We start from the raw sequence: 19,669 nt of genomic DNA on the forward strand, positions 1-19,669 counted from the left end.
GACCCCGTTCACTGGGACTGGGGGAGTCTCCGGGCCCGGTTTTGGGAGGTTCAGGGGGGGTCTCTGGGCCCCGTTTTGGGAGGTTCAGGTGCGTCTCCGGGCCCAGTTTTGGGGGGGATTCAGAGGGGTCTCTGGCCCGGTTTGGGGGATTCGGGGGTCTCCGGGCCCGGTTTTGGGGGGATTCAGGGGGTCGCTGTTCCTTCCCGCCGCGCCGGGTGCACCCGGACTCCTTTGACCAACGCACCGCCGGAAACCCGTTCCGGGCCGGGCCAGGGAGGAGGTGTTGCTGGGGTGGTGTGGGCTTGGTGGGACAAACCGCGCCGAGCCGGGAAAGGACGGGACGAAACGGGACGGAATAGGATGTGATGGGACACGACGGCGCGGGAGAGGCGTGGCGGAGCCGGGCGGCGGCGGGGCGGGAGGCGGGCGGAACGGAAGGCGGGCGGAACGGAAGGCTCTCGGGGCGCGGCGGCGGGGGGGGGCGGCGCGGCGGCGGAGCGGCCATGGCGGCGGGCGGGCGGCGCTGAGGGGACCGGCCATGGAGCGCGGGCAGGGCCAGCCCAGCCTGCAGCTCGTCCGCCAGGCCGTGCAGGCGCTCTACCACGACCCCGACCCCAGCGGCAAGGAGCGCGCCAGCTGCTGGCTCGGCGAGCTGCAGCGCTCGGTGAGAGCCGCCGCGGGGGGCCGCGCCGAGGCCTCGGGCCCCATCCGGGGCGGGGCGGGGCGGGAGCGGCGGCCCCGGGGATCTCTGAGGAGCCACGGGGAGCCCCGGGGAGCTCCGGTCCCGGCGCTGCCGCCCCCGCCGCGCTGTGCCCGCCCCGACCCCGGGAGCGCGGAGGGAGGGACCGGGGACAGGGGACTGGAGGGACGGGCCTTCCCCAGTGCCAGAGGGCAGGGTTAGATGGGATACTGGGGAAGGAATTGCTGGCTGGGAGGGTGGGGAGGCCCTGGCCCAGGTTGCCCAGAGAAGCTGTGGCTGCCCCTGGATCCCTGGAAGTGCCCAAGGCCAGGCTGGAGCAGCCTGGGCCAGTGGGAGGTGTCCCTGCCCACGGCAGGGGTGGCACTGGGTGGGCTTTAAGGTCCCTTCCCACCCAACCCATTCCATGGCTCCGTGATTAACACCAGGTACGATGGGCCGGCGTGGTTGGCACAGCGCTGCGGGAGGCCGGGGAGGAGTGAGCGGCCCCGGGAGGTGTCGGGGAAGGTGTGGGCTCCCCCCGGCTCCTCCTGCCGGCCGACGGGAGGGAACCGAGAGGAAGGGAGGGCATCGCGGCCGAAGCCTCGTGCCCAGAACCCTCACGCGGCTCCTTCCCCCGGTTCGGGGGCTTGGATCGTCTCCCGTGGCCTCTCCTTGTCCCGCTGGAGCCACTTTGTTCCGCCCTTCCCAGAGCTGGAGTCTCTCCTTGTCTCACCCCCGGGCTCCTCATCCTCCTTCCTGTGCCTCCCAAACCCTTCCCGGGGGCTGGGGCTGGGGAGGGCCGTCCTGCCCCTCCCTGCTCCAGGGGATCCCAGTTCCTGCCCTGCTCCTTCTGGACTGGGCTGGGGGTGGGAAGACTCCCACCATTCCTTTTGGATAAAGGATGTCCTCGGGAAAGGCAGCTCCATCCCACGGGGAGTTTGGATTTTGAGGGGTCTAATTTGTATTCCTGAGTGCCCCAACACCCCCCGCCCCCCCCACCCAGGGCCAGGATCTCTGACAAGGAAAAATCCTGGGCTTGGTTTTCCTCTGCTCTGGTTTCTCTGGGCTCTTCCCTGTGTCATCCAGGTTGGGTTTTTAAATAATAATAGTAATAATAATAATAATAATAATAATTTAGCTCAGCTCCAGGGTAGCAACATTCCTACTTCTCTCTTTATATCGTGTTTGTGTGGCTTCATCCTTTCCCAGGTTTATTTTGCTGGGCCTAAGGACGAATCCCAGTTATTTTCCAAGTGTCCCAGGTTTGAGTTTGGGGTGTCCTCAGGTCCCTGGCAGGACAGGGGGCTCAGGTGTGGGTTTGGGCCAAGGAGGGACACCTGGAGTCTGCTTGGGCACAGCCTGTGATTAGGAAGCCCCCTGAGGCACTGGAAGATGCTCCAAGGCTTCCCTGGAGCCTTCCCTTCCCAGGTGAGCACCCCGGCTCTTCCATCCCATCCCCATGGCAGGAGGGCTCCGAGGGCTGGGGGTTAACTTATCTCCTGACATTCCTTTAAGCTCTTCCCGCCCTGTTCCTGCTAAACCTTCCCTCAGAGTGAGATTTCCCTGCACATCATCCCAGGTCAGCGTGGTTGGAGCTGCCTGAGGGCGTCCAAGCTCTCAGGGGCTCCGTGGAATTCCTGGATGTGCCTGGATGGATGGATGGGAACAGCTTCCCGTGGTCATTGGTGACCGCGGCCCCGTGAATAATCGTGCTGTCTGTGCTGAGTTGGGTGGCTCCCAGAGGGATTATCCCTGAGCTCTGGGGCTGGTTTGGGAGGATTTGGGTCCTGGGAAATCATCACAGAACAGGGAAAGGGTTTCGTGGGGTGGGGTTGGATTGTGGCTGTTGCAGGTGTTGAGTCGCTTAACTTTTTTGTTCCTTCCCCAGCTTGGGAATTTCCTGGTGAGGATAAATAAATCCAGAGGGGGGGTTTCCATCAGCAGTACCTCTGGGTTTCTCTCACTCCCTGTTAGGAGAGTGCTGTGGCAGGATGTTGGAGTTACTGAGCAGGGAACAGCACGTGGCAAGGAGGCAGCTGGGAAAGAAGGGTCAGGGTCTGGAGCACTGGTGGGGGCAGAGCCCATCACTGCTGGCACCACTGTCCTGCCAGGGGAGATGTTTGAAAAGGGGATTATTGTCCCCTTTTATGTCCCACTGGTCGAGCTCAGGGAAGTCTTGTGGCCCAAAGGCTCTCAGAGACAAGGGCTGTGAAGCTCCTGGACTTGGCTGAGGTTCTGCTCCCAGGTTTTCACATCAGCTGGATTTGGGATTTTTAGCCACGCTGAACCCAAGAGCAGTGTTTGGGGAGCTCCTCCTTTCGGGGTGTGGTGTTTGTCCATCCATGACTGTGGTTGGAACTGGCTTTTTCCTCCCCTAAGGGTAAAAAAAAAGAAGAATATCCCCCCTCTTCCAGCCCCGTGACCCACTGCCCTCGTTCCCTCTCGGGGAGGTCTCTTCTGGAATCCCATAAAGCGATTTTCCCAGTGATGGCAGTGCTGGGGGTGGCAGCCTGGCGTGGTGGAATCATGGAATGAGTTGGGTGGGAAGGGACCTTAACGACCACCCACCCAATGACCACTCCAGCCCTGGAAGCACCTCCTGGATGGCCTCCCCTGGATTTGCTGCAGCAGACAAGGCTGTGTCTCCGTGGGGCTCTGGGCTGTGTCTGCAGCCCCCCGACCCCTCAGTGCTGCTCCAGCCCTGCCCTCTGACTACGCCCTGCTTTTCCCACAGGTCCATGCCTGGGAGATCTCGGACCAGCTGCTGCAGATCCACCAGGATGTGGAGTCCTGCTACTTCGCGGCGCAGACCATGAAGATGAAGATCCAAACTTCCTTCTACGAGCTCCCCACGGATTCCCACGCCTCGCTGCGGGACTCTTTGCTGTCCCACATCCAGAACTTGAAGGACCTGTCCCCGGTCATTGTCACACAGGTGGGTGCTGGCAGGGGGAGGGAGCTGCTCGCTCTGTGTCCTGCTCCCAGGGCTGTTTGCTGGGCTGGAGGACGGGGATGGCTGGTCCCTGCTCCCAGCCTGGCATGGGATTGGTCTCCCTCCGCTCCTTCATCTCTTGGTTCCTTCAGCCACATCCATTACTGGATCTTCCTTTGCTGTTTGGAAAGGAGCAACAGCTCCTCCCTGTGCTCTGCCATGAAGACCCAACCTGGCAGTGCCCTGGGTGTCCAGGGGGATTTCTCTGCACTCTTCACTGCCTTCCTTCCCATTATCCATATATTCCTGGGATGTGGGGGGGATCTGCCACCTCCAGGCTGAGACCAGGGTGCCTGTCTGATCCTAAGTACTCCAGCAGGGTGGTGGGTGTCACCACAGGGATTGGGCATAGGCAGAGGCGTTGGGGGTGGATTCCGGAGTTCCCTGCCAGCCCTGCAGCCCCTTTCTCCTGGCACGTGCCAGCCGTGCCCACACTGATCTGTGTTTTCCCCACTCCCCACAGCTGGCTCTGGCCATCGCCGACCTCGCCCTGCAGATGGCTTCGTGGAAGGGCTGTGTGCAGACACTGGTGGAGAAGTGAGTGCCTGTCCTCTCTCCGAACCTGGAATTGTTTCACGGGCAGGTGGTGGGCAGGTGGTCCCGTGGGGTCCAGGAGAAGGAATTTTTCTCCCCTGGATCCCTGATTTCCGTGCCCAGGATGGTGGCAGCGGGGTCTGCTTGTGGCTCTGGAGTGGCTCTGTTCACACTTCCCTGCTCCCAACCCCGGGGCTCAGTGCTTCCCCTCATCCCTGCTTTGTTAGGGATGATCCCTCACCCTCTGGCTTCAGCCCTGGTGGGGTGGAGCAGCGAGGCTGGAGCTGTGGGGTGTCCCCAGGTGTCCCCCATGGGGTGCCACACCCTGCTGCATGGTGACACCGACGCTGAGGTGGCCCCCTGTCTGTGGGCAGCAGGGGGAGGTGGGATTTGTCCATCTGGTGGCACCTGGACTCGTGGGCTGGGAAAGCTCCTGTCACTTCTCTGTTGGAAATCCTTGGGCTGAGACTCCTCTCAGCAGGGCTGTGCCCCATGGGCAGGGCTGAGTCCTCTGGAATCGTGGAATCGTGGGGTGGTTTGGGTGGGAAGGGACCTTAAAGCCCACCCAGCCCCATCTCTCTCCGCGGGCTGGGACGTCCCTCTGGCTCTCGGTGTGCTGTTCCCCGGAGCTGAGGTGTCCCCCCCGTGGCTCCCCCCGCCCCCCAGGTACAGCAATGACGTCACATCGCTGCCGTTCCTGCTGGAGATCCTGACGGTGCTGCCCGAGGAGGTTCACAGCCGGTCCCTGCGGATCGGGGCCAACCGCCGCACCGAGATCATCGAGGACCTGGCCTACTACTCCAGCACCGTCGTGTCGCTGCTGGTGAGCTCCACAGCACCCAGCCACGGTCAGGGAATCCTGGAATTGCCTGGGTTGGAGCCCATCGAGTCCAGCCCTCCCCAGCACTGCCAAGGCCACCACTCTCCCATGTCCCCAAGTGCCACATCCACAGGGCTTTGAAATCCCTCCAGGGCTGGGGACTCCCCCCCTGCCCTGGGCAGCTGTGCCAGGGCTGGAGAACCATTTCCAGGAAGGAATTTTTCTCAATATCCTACCTAAATCTCGCCTAGCACAGCCTGAGGCTGTTTCCTCTTGACCTGTATATCAGGACACAGAGCTGAGCTGTGTCATCTGCTCAGCAACAGCTCAGGTGTTGTTTGAGGAGATTCTCTTTCCCCATTCTGTGTTTATCCCAGCAGAGATCCCTGCCAGTGCTGCCACAGCCACTGGGGCAGCCTGGCTCCACCTGTTCCTGGGATAAGTTGTCTGAGCAAGTTCTCACTCAGTCTGAAACTCCTTTCACTTTCCTCGAGTTCCCAGGCCATGTTGTCCCCACAGTGATCTCCAGCTTTTCCCGGGACCCCTGGGATATCCTGGCTGGCACAGGATTGCCGAGGGCCAGACACTTCCTGTTCCTGCTCCCTCTGCACCTGCCTGGAGCTGTCCTGAGATTTCCCTCTCGATCCCAGCACAGGCATTTCTGCCACCTGCCTGAAGAGCCAAATACTGACATTTTCTGTGTGGGATTTAAGTGCCAAATTCCCCTTTTTTCAGTTACAAAATGGGGGGGGTGAAAACAGTGTTCCAAGGACTGTGACAAGGTCCAACATTCCACCTTCAGGATCGAAGCATCAAGTGGAGAGAATGGATCTCTGGAAGCTCTCCTGCAGGATTCCTGGCCCCCTGTGTTAGGGGATATGGGATCATTTTCTAGGCCCTGCCTGTCCACTTCTTCCTCTTTTCCCTGTGCCTGGCAAGGCTGAGGCTTCCGTTGGTGTGGATTTTGGGCAGGGCTGCTGGTGGTGCTGGGGCTCAGCAGAGGTGTTGGCCAGCGCTGGGAATGAGCTGCTGCCATCCCACATCCCTGCTCTGTCTTCAGGATGTCCCTCAGGGCAGGTCTGACCCTCAGCACCAGCTTCTCTGTGCAGGTGGTTTGTGGGGAGAAGGATTAAATTGGGTTTTGTGAACATCCCTGATGGCTGTGAGACGGTCTGAGATGGGATCCTGCAGGAACCCGATGGGCTGGGAATGAGGGGAACACTCCAACTGCTCTTCCTGCTCCTGGGACAGCAGCTGGAGCTGACAGAGGATCTTGGCTCTGTCCCTCCCTCTTGACAGGTTGAGGGCTGCTGGAGAGGGGGACACTGAGAGCAGCCCGCTTTGGAATGTTTTTTTGCTGTGGATCACCTGTGGGAGTGGGATCCTGATGGGTTCTCTGGTGTTTTCCCCGCAGGTGACGTGTGTGGAGAAGGCAGGAAACGAGGAGAAGATGCTCATCAAAATCTTCCGGTGCCTGGGGAGCTGGTTCAACCTGGGTGTTCTGGACAGCACCTTCATGGCCAACAGCAAGTTGCTGTCCCTCCTCTTCGAGGTGCTGGTGAGTGTTTCCTGGGAACTAGGGGGTGCCAGGTGGGGGCAGGGAATGGAACCATCAAGGAATTGAGGTTTCTGCTGCAGCCAGGGATTGTCTGTCCCTACTCCCCCTCTCCCACAGGATCCCTCCTTCTCGTGATTCAATCAATGACAAAGGCAAATAAGGACTCCCAAGGAATAATGCAGGATCCTGCTTGGAGCCACCCCCAGGACAGGCCGTGGGGCTCAGCAGCTTGTTTAGTGTGTTAGCAGCGCTTTAAATCAGGCATTTTTTCCTTCCTCCCCTCCCACCTCCGGTGGCACCAGGAATTGTTTCCCCAATCCAGGGAGTTCTCATTCAGAAGGACTCAAAAAGAGTCTCTGCTCCTTTGTTTCCTCCCTGTTTTCTTCCTCCTCCTTCTCAGCATGTCCTGCCTCCTCCCCAAATAGATGGGACTCCAGGAAGCTGGGAAAGTGCCTGTGAATCCCCCTCACTCAGTCACCATTCCTGACATTCCCTGACCCCCCTAGACCATCCCTGGTCAATATTCCACACGTGCCTGTGACAGACCTCGTCTCCATGCCCACCGAGGACTCCCCACTTCCCATCCCTCTGAATGGCTGTAGTGGCTCTGTGCCCAGCCAGGTGGTGAACAGCACGATGGTTTTTCCTTGCTCTGGAGCTGCCCTGGATTCCAGCTGGCATTTTCGCTCCTGTCTTTGCCAGGGAAGTCGCTGGGGTCTCTTGGAAAGGATCAGTTTGACCTGGAGTGGCCAGGGAAGCAGCTTGCAGGGCTGGTAGGAGTCAGCTGCGGGGGCTGTGGCTGTGCAGGACCTCTGCAAAATGTTTCCCTGGAATCCTTTGGGTTGGAACAGACCTCCAAGGTCAAATCCAAGCATTTGGGGAACAAAAAATGAGGGTTTCATTACTGTCTTGATTTCATGTTGTATTTGGGGTAGCTGAAGGGCAGCTCCAATCTCTGCCCTGGTGACCAGGGCAGGACCCAGGGAAGGGCTGGAGCTGTGCCAGGGCAGGCTCAGGTTGGATCTCAGGAAAATGTCCTTTCCCCAGAGGGTGGTTGGCACTGAACAGGCTCCCCAGGGCAGTGGGCACAGCCCCAAGGCTGCCAGAGCTCAAGGAGCATTTGGACAATGCTCTCAGGGACAGGGTGGTATTGTTGTCGTGTCCTGGGCAGAGCCAGGGGTTGGATCAATGATCCCTTCCAGTTCAGGATATTCCCTGATTCCCTGATAATCACTGGGCTCCCCGTCTTGCAGCAACAGGACAAGACCTCATCCAACCTGCACGAGGCAGCGTCGGACTGCGTGTGCTCGGCCCTCTACGCCATCGAGAACGTGGAGACCAACCTGCCACTGGCCCTGCAGCTCTTCCAGGGCGTCCTCACCCTCGAGAGTGCCTATCACATGGCTGTGGCCCGGGAGGACCTGGACAAGTGAGGGACAGGGATGGTGACCTGTGAGGGGCGGGCAGGGCAGCACTGACCTGGCTGGGGCTGTGTCAGCTCCAAACCAGAGACCAGTGCCAGGAACACCAGCAGTGGTGGGGCTGGGCCAGGGCCTGTCCCTGCACTTGTGGGGTCACACCCTGAATCCTGGGGGCAGTTCTGGGCACCTCCCAACAGGAGAGCCATGGAGGGGCTGGAGCGTGTGCAGGGAAGGGAGTGGAACTGGGAAGGGGCTGGAGCAGCAGGAACGGCTGAGGGAGCTGGGGGCAGTGCTCAGCTTGGAGAAAAGGGATTTCACCTTCAGGAGCTTTAGGATTTCCTAAAGCTCTCCAGAACAAGAATGTTAAACCAAAGCCCAAAAGTAATGGCTTCTCTCGGGCCTCTCCCCCAGAGGGTCGATGTGAGGAGATGCCCTGGGTTTGGTGCCGTGTGTGGCTCAGGGTGTTCCCTCTTCCCTCTGCTCTGGGATCCCAAAGCCGAGCAGAGCTGGATGCTCAGCCCAGCTCCCAGGCTGGGTTTCTGCCTGGCAGCTGTTCCACACAGGGACATCCTGGGTTTGTTGTTGGAAATAGGTTTGTGTCTCTGTGTTCTGCCCCATGGCCCCTCTGGGGGCTGGGCAGGACTCAGCTGCATCGCAGTGACACCATCAGCCCTGACACCTGGCACAGGGCTTTTGGAGAAGTACCAGATCAACACTGCAACAAATTTGCCTATTGCAAAAAAGTTGGTGTTTGCACCAGCTTCCCCTGGTTCAGCATTTCCAGCTGCTGACAAAGCAGAAGTTGGGGTTTCTCTGGGCGTGTTCCAGCCCAGCCCTGCCCCACGCCGGGGTATTGGCCCCTGAGGGTGATCCAGGCCCTGGGGATGATCCAACCCGAGCCCCTGGGGATGATCCCACCCGAGCCCTGTGCTCTCTCTCTCCAGGGTGCTCAATTACTGCCGTGTGTTCACCGAGCTGTGCGAGACCTTCCTGGATAAGATCGTGTGCACCCCGGGGCAGGGCCTGGGCGACCTGCGGACGCTGGAGCTGCTGCTTATCTGTGCTGGGCACCCACAGTACGAGGTGAGTGGGGTGCAGCCACGTCCCTCTGCTCACCTCATCCCAAATCCCACCCTCCAGAGCCGGGCCAAAGCGGGAGAGCTCTCTCCTCTGTCGCCACATGGTCGATGCTTTGATTCCTGTGAGCTGTGGCTCTGGAACGCCCACTCTGTGCTCATGGGCAGGACTCTGGCTGAGCACCCTGGATTGTCTGGTGTCTTAGCACCCTGAAACCCCTGTTAGTGCTTTTCCATCTGTTAAAGTTGAGCTTGGGGGGGATTTGTGGCTCCTGGGAGCTTTGCCCTGTGAGTGACTGAAACGTTGGTTCAGCAGCATCAAAGCTCCTGCCCTGCCTTAGGTACAGAGCATGTTGTTAAGGCTTGGTCTCTTTTTATCCTTTATTTAATTCTTTATCCTTTTATTCTTCCCAAACTGTTAGTTCACTCCCAGTAGGTGATCCCTGCCTGTGTTCAGTGCATGGCTCATTTGCCGTGGAAGGTGTAGAACTGTGCCCCAAGAGGCCCCGAGCACTCACTGCGATCCCCAGGACCCTTTTCCTCCCTTCCCAGCTCTGTTAAGCTCAGTTTTCCTTGGCTACAACCTCATCCTGTGCCAGCAGCGCTGAGGGGACCATGGAGCTCTACAGCTGCTCCTGAGCAAATCTGCACTTGTGGTTTTTCTGCAATAACCACACAGTAAATAAAAGAAACCACAACAAAGGGGCCATGGAGCAGCGTCTGCTTCCAGCCCAAGCTGCTCCCAGAGCCATGGGCCCTGCTCCAGGGTGGTCCCAGGTTGGAGGAGAGGCAGGTGGGGCAGGTGTTCAGGGTGACCTGCGGTGTTCCAAACCCTTTATTGAGTGATAGGCAGAGAAATGGGTGGATCTGGGGGAGCTGTCACCATTGTGTGACGCAGCAGCACCAATGGAGATCTGCGGCACCATCACTGCCAGCCCCCAGGGAGGGTTCCTCCATTGGGAGCACCGGCAGAGCAGGGGGGAAAAAAATGTGCTGCTGGTAACAAAACGCTGGATTTCTCTTTCCAAACAGGTGGTAGAAATTTCCTTCAACTTCTGGTACCGACTGGGGGAGCACCTGTACAAGACAGACGATGCCGTCATCCACAGCATCTTCAAAGCCTACATCCAGCGCCTGCTCCACGCGCTGGCCCGGCACTGCCAGCTCGACTCCGACCACGTACGGTCCCCTCTGGAACAGCTGGGGCAGGGGCTGTGTCCCTGGGATGTGTGTGTCCCTGTGGAACAGCCAGGGCAGGGGCTGTGTCCCTGGGATGTGTGTGTCCCTCTGGAACAGCTGGGACAGTGGGATGTGTCTGGCTGTGCATGCCAGGGGCTCTCTGGAGCCCTGGAGCTCTGCAGGGCGGCATCCTGTGCTTGCAGCAACGCCAGGGAGGAGTGAGAGGGGTTAAATGTGCTGCGTTAAACCTCTCTCTGTCAGTCAGTTCTTGCTTGGCTGCGTTGTCCCTGCTCGGGGCAGTTTTGTTGTGATGAAGTTCTCATGGCTGGCCAGACACAGTGCTGTCATCTTCCTCTGTGGCGTGTGGGATTCTTTATCCCCCTTCCCTCTCCTCCTCAGCTCTCATCCCCTTGGTTCCCATCCCTTCCTGTGCCTGTCAGAGCAGGAATACTCCGTGTGTGCTCAGGCTGCTCACGTTTTCCTTGGGCACAGCTCTCCAATCCCTCAGGCAGGCTGGTCTGGGACAGGAGGGCGGGAAAGATGGAGCTCCATAAAACCAGCTGTGGCTGAGTGGGAATCCGAATTCCCCTGAGCTGCCCCCAGCCTTGTGCTCTCCCTCCTCTCCCTCAGGAGGGTGTCCCGGAGGAGACGGATGACTTCGGGGAGTTCCGGATGCGCGTCTCGGACCTGGTGAAAGACTTGATCTTCCTGGTGGGCTCCGTGGAGTGTTTTGCCCAGGTGGGTTTGAGGGGGCGTCGTGAGGTGCGGGCATCGTCCCACGGGAGGTCACCGAGCCCTGGTGGCCTTTGGGCCGGGAGGAGGTCACACACCCACACCTCCTCGTGCACAAGGAAGTGTGTGTGGGGAACTTGTCAGGGGGAGCAGGAGGTGTGGGAGCAGCAGGACGGGTTGGGGAGGGGCTCAGGATTTTGGGTTTGGAGGGTGAGGGGCGTTGAGGACCAGGGGGCTTGGTGGGGTGGAGTGGGAGGGGGAGCTCTGGAGTGAGGCCACCTCGCAGGGTGGGATTGGTGGCCAGACTGCCCTGGGTTCCTGGCTCCTCCAGTGACTGTGCCTTCCCCCCCACAGCTCTACGCCACCCTGAAGGATGGGAATCCGCCCTGGGAGGTGACGGAAGCCGTGCTCTTCATCATGGCCTCCATAGCCAAGAGCGTCGACCAGTGAGTGCCAACAGCCCAGCCCGGGCTGGGAGGGGACTGGGGCTGCCTCAGTGTAACAGAGCCAACACAGATATCCCAAGGACATTCCCATCCCTGGGAGTGCCCAAGGCCAGGTTGGATGGGGCTTGGAGCAACCTGGGCTAGTGGAAGGTGTCCCTGCCCGTGGCAGGGGGTGGCACTGGATGGGCTCTAAGGTTCTTTCCAACCCAAACTATTCATTGTGGATCCTTCCACATCCAGATCTTTCTACCTCTGGGTAGACTTTTCCTACATATCTTTAGGGAAGGTTAAATCACATGGAGTCTTTTTCCTCCCCTGTTATTGGAAGCATGGGAGAGGTGACACTTGGGGCAGTGAGTGCAGCGAGTCCTGGGCACTGCCATCAGTGTGACAGCCTGGCTGGCCTTCACTGGGCTGGAAATGCTGTCCTTCCCTTCCCTGGGCCCTCGGATTGTCATTCCTGCCTTCCCAGGGAGCTGGAGGAGTCACCTTTGTCCCTACACATCAACAGCTCCCATTATCTGTATGAAGGCTGCTCCTGCTCATTCTATCCCAATTCCTTGTTCCCGGGAGCACTGCCTTGGAGCACTGGGGACTCTGCTCCCACCAGCATGTCCCACAAGGCTCTGGTCCGGGACCGCCTCGTCACCCCCTCCCACACTGGAACTTTCCTCAGTTGATGGAATGCCCCTTTCCTCATGCCCAGCTCTCCCTGGAGGAGTTCAGTGTTCCCTGTGCTGTTGTGTGCCCAGATCCCGGCTCCAGCAGCCCCCTCCCAGCCCCGCATCGCGGCTGCGGTGGCTCCTGGAGGCTCATCCAGGTGCCTTTCCCGCAGGGAGAACAACCCGACGCTGGTGGAGGTGCTGGAGGGGGTGGTGCGGCTGCCGGAGTCGGTGCACACGGCCGTGCGCTACACCAGCATCGAGCTGGTGGGCGAGATGAGCGAGGTGGTGGACAGGAACCCGCAATTCCTGGGTGAGTGCCGCGCCCACTGCCGCGCCCGTGCCGCGCCCGCCGCCCCCCTGACCCCGTTGTCTCCGCAGATCCCGTGCTCGGCTACCTGATGAAGGGGCTCTGTGACCGGCGCCTGGCGTCGGCTGCCGCCAAGGCCATCCACAACATCTGCTCCGTGTGCCGGGACCACATGGCCCAGCACTTCTCCGGCCTCCTGGAGATCGCCCGCGCCCTCGACTCCTTCGCACTGTCCCCCGAGGCCGCCGTGGGGCTGCTCAAGGGTACGGCGTGGACGGGGATCCCTGGGATCTGCGGGATCAGAGGGGGTGTCCGTGGGGAACTGTTGGGGTATCCATGGGATCTGCAAGGGTAACTGTGGGGAACCGCCAGGATATCCATGCTGGGGTATTCGTGGGATCTGCAGGGGTACCCATGGGCAACTGCTGCGGTATCCATGGGAACTGCTGAGGTATATCCATGGAATCTGCTAGGGTGTGCAAGGACAACTGCCAGGGTATCCATGGGCTCTGCTGAGGTGTCCATGGAGAATTGCTGGGATGTCTATGGAAAACTGCTGGGGCATCCATAGGGTTTGCTCCCCAGAGTGCTGAGCCCCATCCTCACAGGGTTTGTCCCAATGTGCCCACATTGCACATTCAGAGTCTCCTCAGCAGCTTCCTTGGGGCAGGAGACAGAAGTAAATCCTTTGGGATTGGTAACTGTCCCCATCCCATGGAGCATCTCTGGGCTGGACCTGTGGGAAGAGCACATGGGAAATGCTCCCAGCCAGGCTGACAGTGGGTCGGTGCTTCATCCGTATGCTGGGAATCAGCTGCTGGACACAGAGGGTGGGAAATCAGCAGTGCTGGTGATTTTAGAGAATCGTGGCCCAAGAATGGGGGTTTTAACTCCAATTTGCGCTCGGAGTGTTGGCATCTCACTGAGCATTGGGCACTGTGTGCCTCTTCAGCCACAACTGGTTTTGGGGATGTGCCTTAAAGATTCCCGATGGATTCACGTGCCACTGGAGCCGTTAACCCAGAGCAACTCTGGAGCGTGTGCCAGGGAGCCTTCCTGGGGCTGGAGACACAAGTCCCCCTGTCCCACTCGTGTGCAGTCCTGGCTGAATGCAGCAGCACCAGCAGAGCTCCTCCTCTCCATCCCAGAGGGCTTTCTGCCCCTCCCTTAGAACGACACCAGGAATTCCTGAGCCAGGGAGATGTTCCCCTGGTGTCGTTGGCACCGCAGCAGCCCTGTGAATGCCAGAGCCAGGCTGTGCCACAGCTGCCCATGGGAGAGTGGGAGTGGCTCAGCACTCCTCACGTTCCGTGGCTGGGAGCCCTGAAACACCTTCCCTGGAACTTCCCGGGGCATCGTGGTGCTGCTGGGCAGGCACAGGGACACCGGGGACATTCCAGGGGGCCCAGATGTGCTCGTGGTGTCCATCTGCCTGACATGTGGGCATCGCTTCCCACCCCGCTGGTTCGACTGCAGGGAAACCCTCCCAGTCCCTGCCCTCTCCTGGAGCTGTTCCATTTGGGAATGCTGTGTCCCTGCTCCTGAGCTCCCGTGTCCTTGCAGGGACGGCGCTGGTGCTGGCCCGGCTGCCCCTGGAGAAGATCGCGGAGTGTCTGAGCGAGCTCTGTGCCGTGCAGGTGCTGGCGCTCAAGAAGGTGCGTCCAGAGTGGGGAGACGGTGGGGACAGCAGCTGGGAGGGACGGTGGCTGCCCATGCCCCAGCCCTGCCACAGCAGCTGTGTCCTCAGAGCCAGAGGTGTATCCTGGAGGCACGAAATGGTTTGGTTTGGAAAAGCCCCCAGAGCCTGTCGAGTCCAGTGTTTCCCCAGCGCTGCCAAGGCTGCCACTAACCCGTGTCCCCAAGTGCCACATCCCCAGGGCTTTGAAATCCCCCCAGGGATGGGGACTCCACTCCTGCTCTGGGCAGCTGTGCCAGGGCTGGACAGCCCTTTCCCTGAAGGAGTTTTCCCAATATGCAACCTGACCCTCGCCTGGCACAGCTTGAGACTGTTTCCTCTCACCCTGTGCTTTGTTCCCTGGGAACAGAGCCCAGCCCTCACACAGGATGAGTCCAGGACCAAAGCCATCCCTAAGCCTCCCCTGACTGGGAAACACCAAGCTGGTGGTGTGTGCTATGTTACACGGAAAGAGAATGATCCCTGGAACTCAGTTTCTGTGCCAGGAGCCCAGGAACCTTCCTGATCCCACTGTCATGGGCAGCTTCCACCCTGTCTCTCCAGGATGGAAATCAACTTCCCTGTGGGACACAGAGCCCCAAAAGGTCGTGTTCTGTCCCAGAACTCTGTTGGCCTGAGTGACCTTTTCATGCAGACCCAGGAGAACAGAGTAGAAATCTCAGGATGGCAGGAGGAGGGAGAGAAGCCTCAGGAAGAGGATGTGCCCATGGTTCTGGGGAGCTCCTCCTGCGGCCCTTGCCCCCTGGCTGGCTCCTTCCACCTCCCACCCTGCTCCTCTGAGACCCCTCGGAACAGGCTCTGGAGGAGACCCAGGGAGAAGCCTCTGATCTGTCAGGGCACCCTCTGTGTGTGGCCAAGACCGGGGCTGCTGGGCCAGCTGTGCTCCCTGGGAGCAGAGGCCTGCCTGTGGTCCTGAAATCCCATCCTTTTCCCTTGTTTTCCAGCTGCTCTCTCAGGAGCCAAGCAATGGCCTCTCCTCAGACCCTACAGTGCCCCTGGATCGACTCGCCGTCATCTTCAGGTGAGGAAGGAGGAGCTGGAGCACATCTGGGGCAGAGCTGCTCCCCCAGAGCCCTGATCCTGAATCTGTGCCGGCTCCTTCTCCCCAGCCCATGGGGAATGGGCTGGAAGCTGCTACTTCCCCCGGTTCCAGCTCTTGAGCCCCCCAAGCCTCTTCCTGGTCCCCTTCCTGCAGCTCCAACCTGTTTCCTCGGCTTTAATCCCAACCAACCCCCCTTAATCCTTGGCTGTTCCCACAGACACACCAACCCCATTGTCGAGAACGGCCAGGTCCACCCGTGCCAAAAAGTCATTCAGGAGGTGCGTGGGAGCATCTGGGATTTGGGAAGGGGGCTCGGGGGGTTCAGGGGATGGGGGTTCTGGGGGTGTCATACAGGGTCCCTGTCCCTGGATGTTGGCAGATCCACGTGTCCAATGGTGCCTCTGCCCAGGGGAGAGGAGCTGGGGAGTGCTGTCCCATCCCTCCTGGAATCAGGGGCTGGGGGAATGGCGGGAAATCTGTATCTTTGACTTCCTGGAATCTCAGGTGTCCGATTTCCCTGCCCGTATCCCGTTGGCGCTGCTCCAGAGGGGACAAACTGCTCCAAGCTCCCCGGAAAGTTCCTTTTCTCCCGCAGCCGCCTGCCTGCTCTGGGATTCAGATGTTTTGGGGATCGGGAGGGAGTTGTGGGTGGTAGGAGTGTGTGTGTGTGACCTTTCCTGCCTGCCCGTGCCCAGATCTGGCCGGTGCTGTCGGAGACCCTGAACAAGCACAGTGCCGACAACCGGATCGTGGAGCGGTGCTGCCGCTGCCTGCGCTTCGCCGTGCGCTGCGTCGGAAAGGGCTCGGCCGCGCTGCTGCAGCCCCTCGTCACGCAGGTACCCCACGCCGGGGGGGCCCAGGGATGCTGCTCACATTGGGGCACCCAGGGGCGTCGTGTGGCCTGCAGTTGGGTCACAGCCCAGGGTGGCTCTGGGAGGCGCTGTGGTAAAGCCCAGCAGTTTTGGGGATTCCGGCACGAACCCTTGAGGAGCAAGGGAGGCTTTGGAGTGGCGGGAAGGGCCCAGGGGGTGGTCGTGGGAGCCCCGCGGGCATGTCTGTGATTTGGGAGGGGGTGTGAAACCTGCTCCTCGGAGAGGTAACCCGGCCTGATGGCAGAGCCTGGGAATGCCAGTGCTGGGTGTTCCCTGCTCCGCTCCAGGCTCCTGGTGAGCTCGGAGGGGAAGCTGTGCTGGCTCTGGGAGCTGCAGCACAGATACGCCCCCAGGTGTGAGGCCAGATCTGAGCGAGTCCTTTGGGATGTCCCTACCCACTGTGGACAGACTGGGACACTGGCTCAGGCTGGGCTTGGAGGGGGATGTGGGATCAAGGGGTGGATCAGGGGGTGACTGTGCCAGGGTTCCTGTCTCCCCAGATGGTGAATGTGTACCGGGAACACCAGCACTCCTGTTTCCTCTACCTGGGCAGCATCCTGGTGGATGAGTACGGCATGGAGGAGGGCTGCCGGCAGGGCCTGCTCGACATGCTGCAGGTGGGGCCCTCCCGGCCAAGTCATGGAATCACCGAGGCTGGAAAAGGCCTCTGAGTCCAAACATCCCCCCAGCACTGCCAAGGCCACCCGTGTCCCCAAGTGCCACATCCACAGGGCTTTGAAATCCCTCCAGGGATGGGGACTCCACCCCTGCCCTGGGCAGGTGTGCCAGGGCTGGACAGCCCTTTCCAGGAAGGAATTTTCCCTAATGTCCAATCTGTAGAACATCATACTGGTTTGGGTGGGAGGGGACCTTGAAGCCCACCCAGTCCCACCCCCTGCCGTGGGCAGGGACACCTCCCCTTATCCCAGATTGCTCCAAACCCTGTCCAGTCTGGCCATGGACACTCCCAGGGATGGGGCAGCCCCAGGCCGTGCAGGGAAGGGGAGTTGGAGGAGTTATCCCAGGTAGTTGCTGATGGATCCCTGTCCCTCCCCAGGCTCTCTGCATCCCCACCTTCCAGCTCCTCGAGCAGCCCAACGGCCTCCAGAACCACCCGGACACTGTGGATGACCTGTTCCGCCTGGCAGCCAGGTGCCCCCCGCTCCCCCAGCCCCACCCAGCCCCCCGGCCCCGGGGAGGGTCCCTGAGGGGATGGGAGGGGGCAGGAGCTGCCCCTGACGCCCGTCCATCCTCCCGGGCAGGTTTATCCAGCGCAGCCCCGTCACCCTCCTGCGCAGCCAGGTGATGATCCCCATCCTGCAGTGGGCCATCGCCGCCACCACCCTGGACCACCGGGACGCCAACTGCAGCGTCATGAAATTCCTGCGGGATCTCATCCACACCGGCGTGGCCAACGACGTGGGTGACCCACGGGGACCTTCCTTAGGGGGCTCTTCCTCTGTGGGGATGTTGCTCAGGGGGCTCCTCCTCTGTGGGGACGTTGCTCGGGGGCACTTCTTCCATGGGGTTGTCATCACAGAATCGTGGAGTGGTTTGGTGGGAAGGGACCTTAAAGCCCATCTCGTTCCACCCCCCTCCTGCCAGACCTGGTTGCCCCAAGCCCTGTCCAGCCCCATCATCTTTGTCCTGTGGTCCTCCCAGCCACTCTGCTGGCGGAGAAGCTCTGGGAGTCACCTCCAGGGTGAGGAGCGTGTCCCTGTCCCAGGCCCTGCTCACCTCCTCCTCCTCCTCCTCCTCCTCCTCCTTCCCACAGCACGAGGAAGACTTCGAAGTGCGGAAGGAGCTCATCAACCAGGTGATGACCCAGCTGGGACAGCAGCTCGTGAACCAGCTCCTGCACACGTGCTGCTTCTGCCTCCCGCCCTACACCCTGCCTGACGTCGCCGAGGTGCTCTGGGAGATCATGCAGATCGACCGCCCGGTGAGGGCACAGCTCCCCTGGGAGGGGATGGACCCCCAAAGGGCTGGTCTGAGCTCCCAAAGGGTGGGGCTGGAATCCAGAGGGGTGGGATTAGCTCCCAAAGGGTCAGGCTGGACTCCAGAGGGGTGGGATGAACCCCCAGAGGGTCGGGCTGCAGCCCTGAGCTGCCCCCGTGGGACCCCAGAGCTCCCTCGAGGCAGGACCCAGGAGCCACGTTTGGCTCCTCATCCCAAGTTCCTCCGTGTCCCTGGCACAGACGTTCTGCCGCTGGCTGGAGAACTCACTGAAGGGGTTGCCAAAGGAAACCACGGGTGGAGCCATCCAGGTGACACACAAACAGCTCACCGACTTCCACAAGCAGGTCACCAGGTGAGCAGGGCCAGGTCTCCAGCTGGGATATCCTGGAGCCTGCTGCTTCCCATGGGACAGCTTCCAGCAGCCCCAGAGCCCCCAGCCCTGCCCACAGAGTCCCTCCTGCTGGGCTGTTCCATCCCTGCTCCCGGGGCCCAGCAGGAGTCGTGGAGGGCCCGTGTCCCCTTTGCCGTGGCCAGACGGGTTTTTCCACCTGGCCCAATCCCTGCCCCTTCCTGAGCCACCTCCTTGTCCCTGTGAGTCACCAGCTCCGACTGCTGGGCCCTGCCCGGGCCTGTCCATTCTCAGGGCCAGAGCCAGATCTGCCCGGGGCCTCTGGCCAGTGTGGGAACATCGACTCTCTCTGCCCGGCCCTGTCTCGGTGCTGGACAAATCCCGGAGGCCAAGTGCCCTGGGAAGCTGGTTCCTTTCACCCAGCCACTGCCATGGTGGCACAGGGGTCCCCTCCGGGGGCTGCTGAGCCTGTTCTGTCCCAGCAATTGTCCCTTTGTCTCTCCCAACATCTCAGAGCCAAGCTCCCAGAAGCCAAGCTCCCAGATCCCATCCCTCGGCAGGACACTTTCCCCAACATCCCAGACATCCCCTTAAGTGTCACCCCCCTGGTGCCACCCGCTGATGTCAGCCCTTGTCTCGCAGTGCTGAGGAATGTAAACAAGTGTGCTGGGCTCTGAGGGACTTCACCCGCCTGTTCCGATAGCTCCGGCTGCGTACGGCTCCTGTCTCCCAGGTAAGGGCCCACGTGCTTCCAGGCTCTGTCACCCCCTGGGACAGCAGGGGCGAAGGGCTGACCCTCCCTTCCCCCTGCCAGGAATGTCTTTAAGGAGAAGACAGGAAAGAGCAACCCAAGAATGTGTCCCACAATCAGCCGAGGGCTCTCGCCCGCTCCAGCGCGTCCCGGGGCCGCGGGAGGACGACCTGGGGGTTCCGCCTGCCCGGCGCATCCACGGCCCAGATCTCGGCACACCGCCACGAGAGAAACAGCCCAAAACGGGGAAAGAAAACCCCCCCCAACACCCAACTCCAAGATCCTCCAGACACCGGAGTCAGACGGATCCACACGGATTTGCCCGGCAGCAAAAACAAGGAAGTTAGAAAAACTTTCTGTGAAATGGAGACAAAAAAAAAAAAAAGAGAAAAAGAAAGGAAAAAAAAGAAAAAAAAAAAAACAAAACAACAAACAGAAAGCAAACAATACAAATTCTTTTAGGAAGATGGGGGTCAGTCGGGGGGGTCCTGGGGCACTGCCCCCTGAGCCCACCGCGCCCTGCCTGGTGCCGACTCCCAGAGGCGACACGGGTGGGATGGACTCTGCAAATAGAGATTTATATTTTATTTT

The 19,669-nt window shown here is 60.5% G+C and overlaps 1 protein-coding gene across 1 annotated transcript; it reads left to right on the plus strand.

Moving 5' to 3' along the window:
- Window positions 1-501: 501 nt before the first annotated feature.
- Window positions 502-19,665, plus strand: TNPO3 (transportin 3). Its single transcript, XM_050324748.1, has 23 exons — window positions 502-664; window positions 3,414-3,614; window positions 4,135-4,208; window positions 4,872-5,028; window positions 6,440-6,583; window positions 7,837-8,012; window positions 8,949-9,087; window positions 10,113-10,259; window positions 10,890-10,997; window positions 11,346-11,437; window positions 12,273-12,412; window positions 12,481-12,672; window positions 13,973-14,064; window positions 15,050-15,126; window positions 15,365-15,425; window positions 15,843-15,983; window positions 16,520-16,636; window positions 17,077-17,171; window positions 17,282-17,438; window positions 17,794-17,961; window positions 18,218-18,330; window positions 18,970-19,060; window positions 19,142-19,665. The coding sequence occupies exons 1-22, from the start codon at window positions 539-541 to the stop codon at window positions 19,028-19,030; spliced, it is 2,778 nt and encodes a 925-aa protein (XP_050180705.1). The 5' UTR covers window positions 502-538; the 3' UTR covers window positions 19,031-19,060; window positions 19,142-19,665.
- Window positions 19,666-19,669: the final 4 nt, after the last annotated feature.

The sequence above is a fragment of the Myiozetetes cayanensis genome, unplaced genomic scaffold, assembly GCF_022539395.1.
Source record: "Myiozetetes cayanensis isolate MyiCay16 unplaced genomic scaffold, myiCay2020 scf3, whole genome shotgun sequence".
Taxonomy (NCBI): domain Eukaryota; kingdom Metazoa; phylum Chordata; class Aves; order Passeriformes; family Tyrannidae; genus Myiozetetes; species Myiozetetes cayanensis.

Bases quoted from the DNA above. Each gene is read 5' to 3' on its own strand.
- TNPO3 (XM_050324748.1), top strand. From the start codon at position 539: ATGGAGCGCGGGCAGGGCCAGCCCAGCCTGCAGCTCGTCCGCCAGGCC. The intron at 15,984-16,519 runs GTACCCCACGCC...CTGTCTCCCCAG, and splicing joins TGCAGCCCCTCGTCACGCAG to ATGGTGAATGTGTACCGGGA. The intron at 18,331-18,969 runs GTGAGCAGGGCC...CTTGTCTCGCAG, and splicing joins TTCCACAAGCAGGTCACCAG to TGCTGAGGAATGTAAACAAG.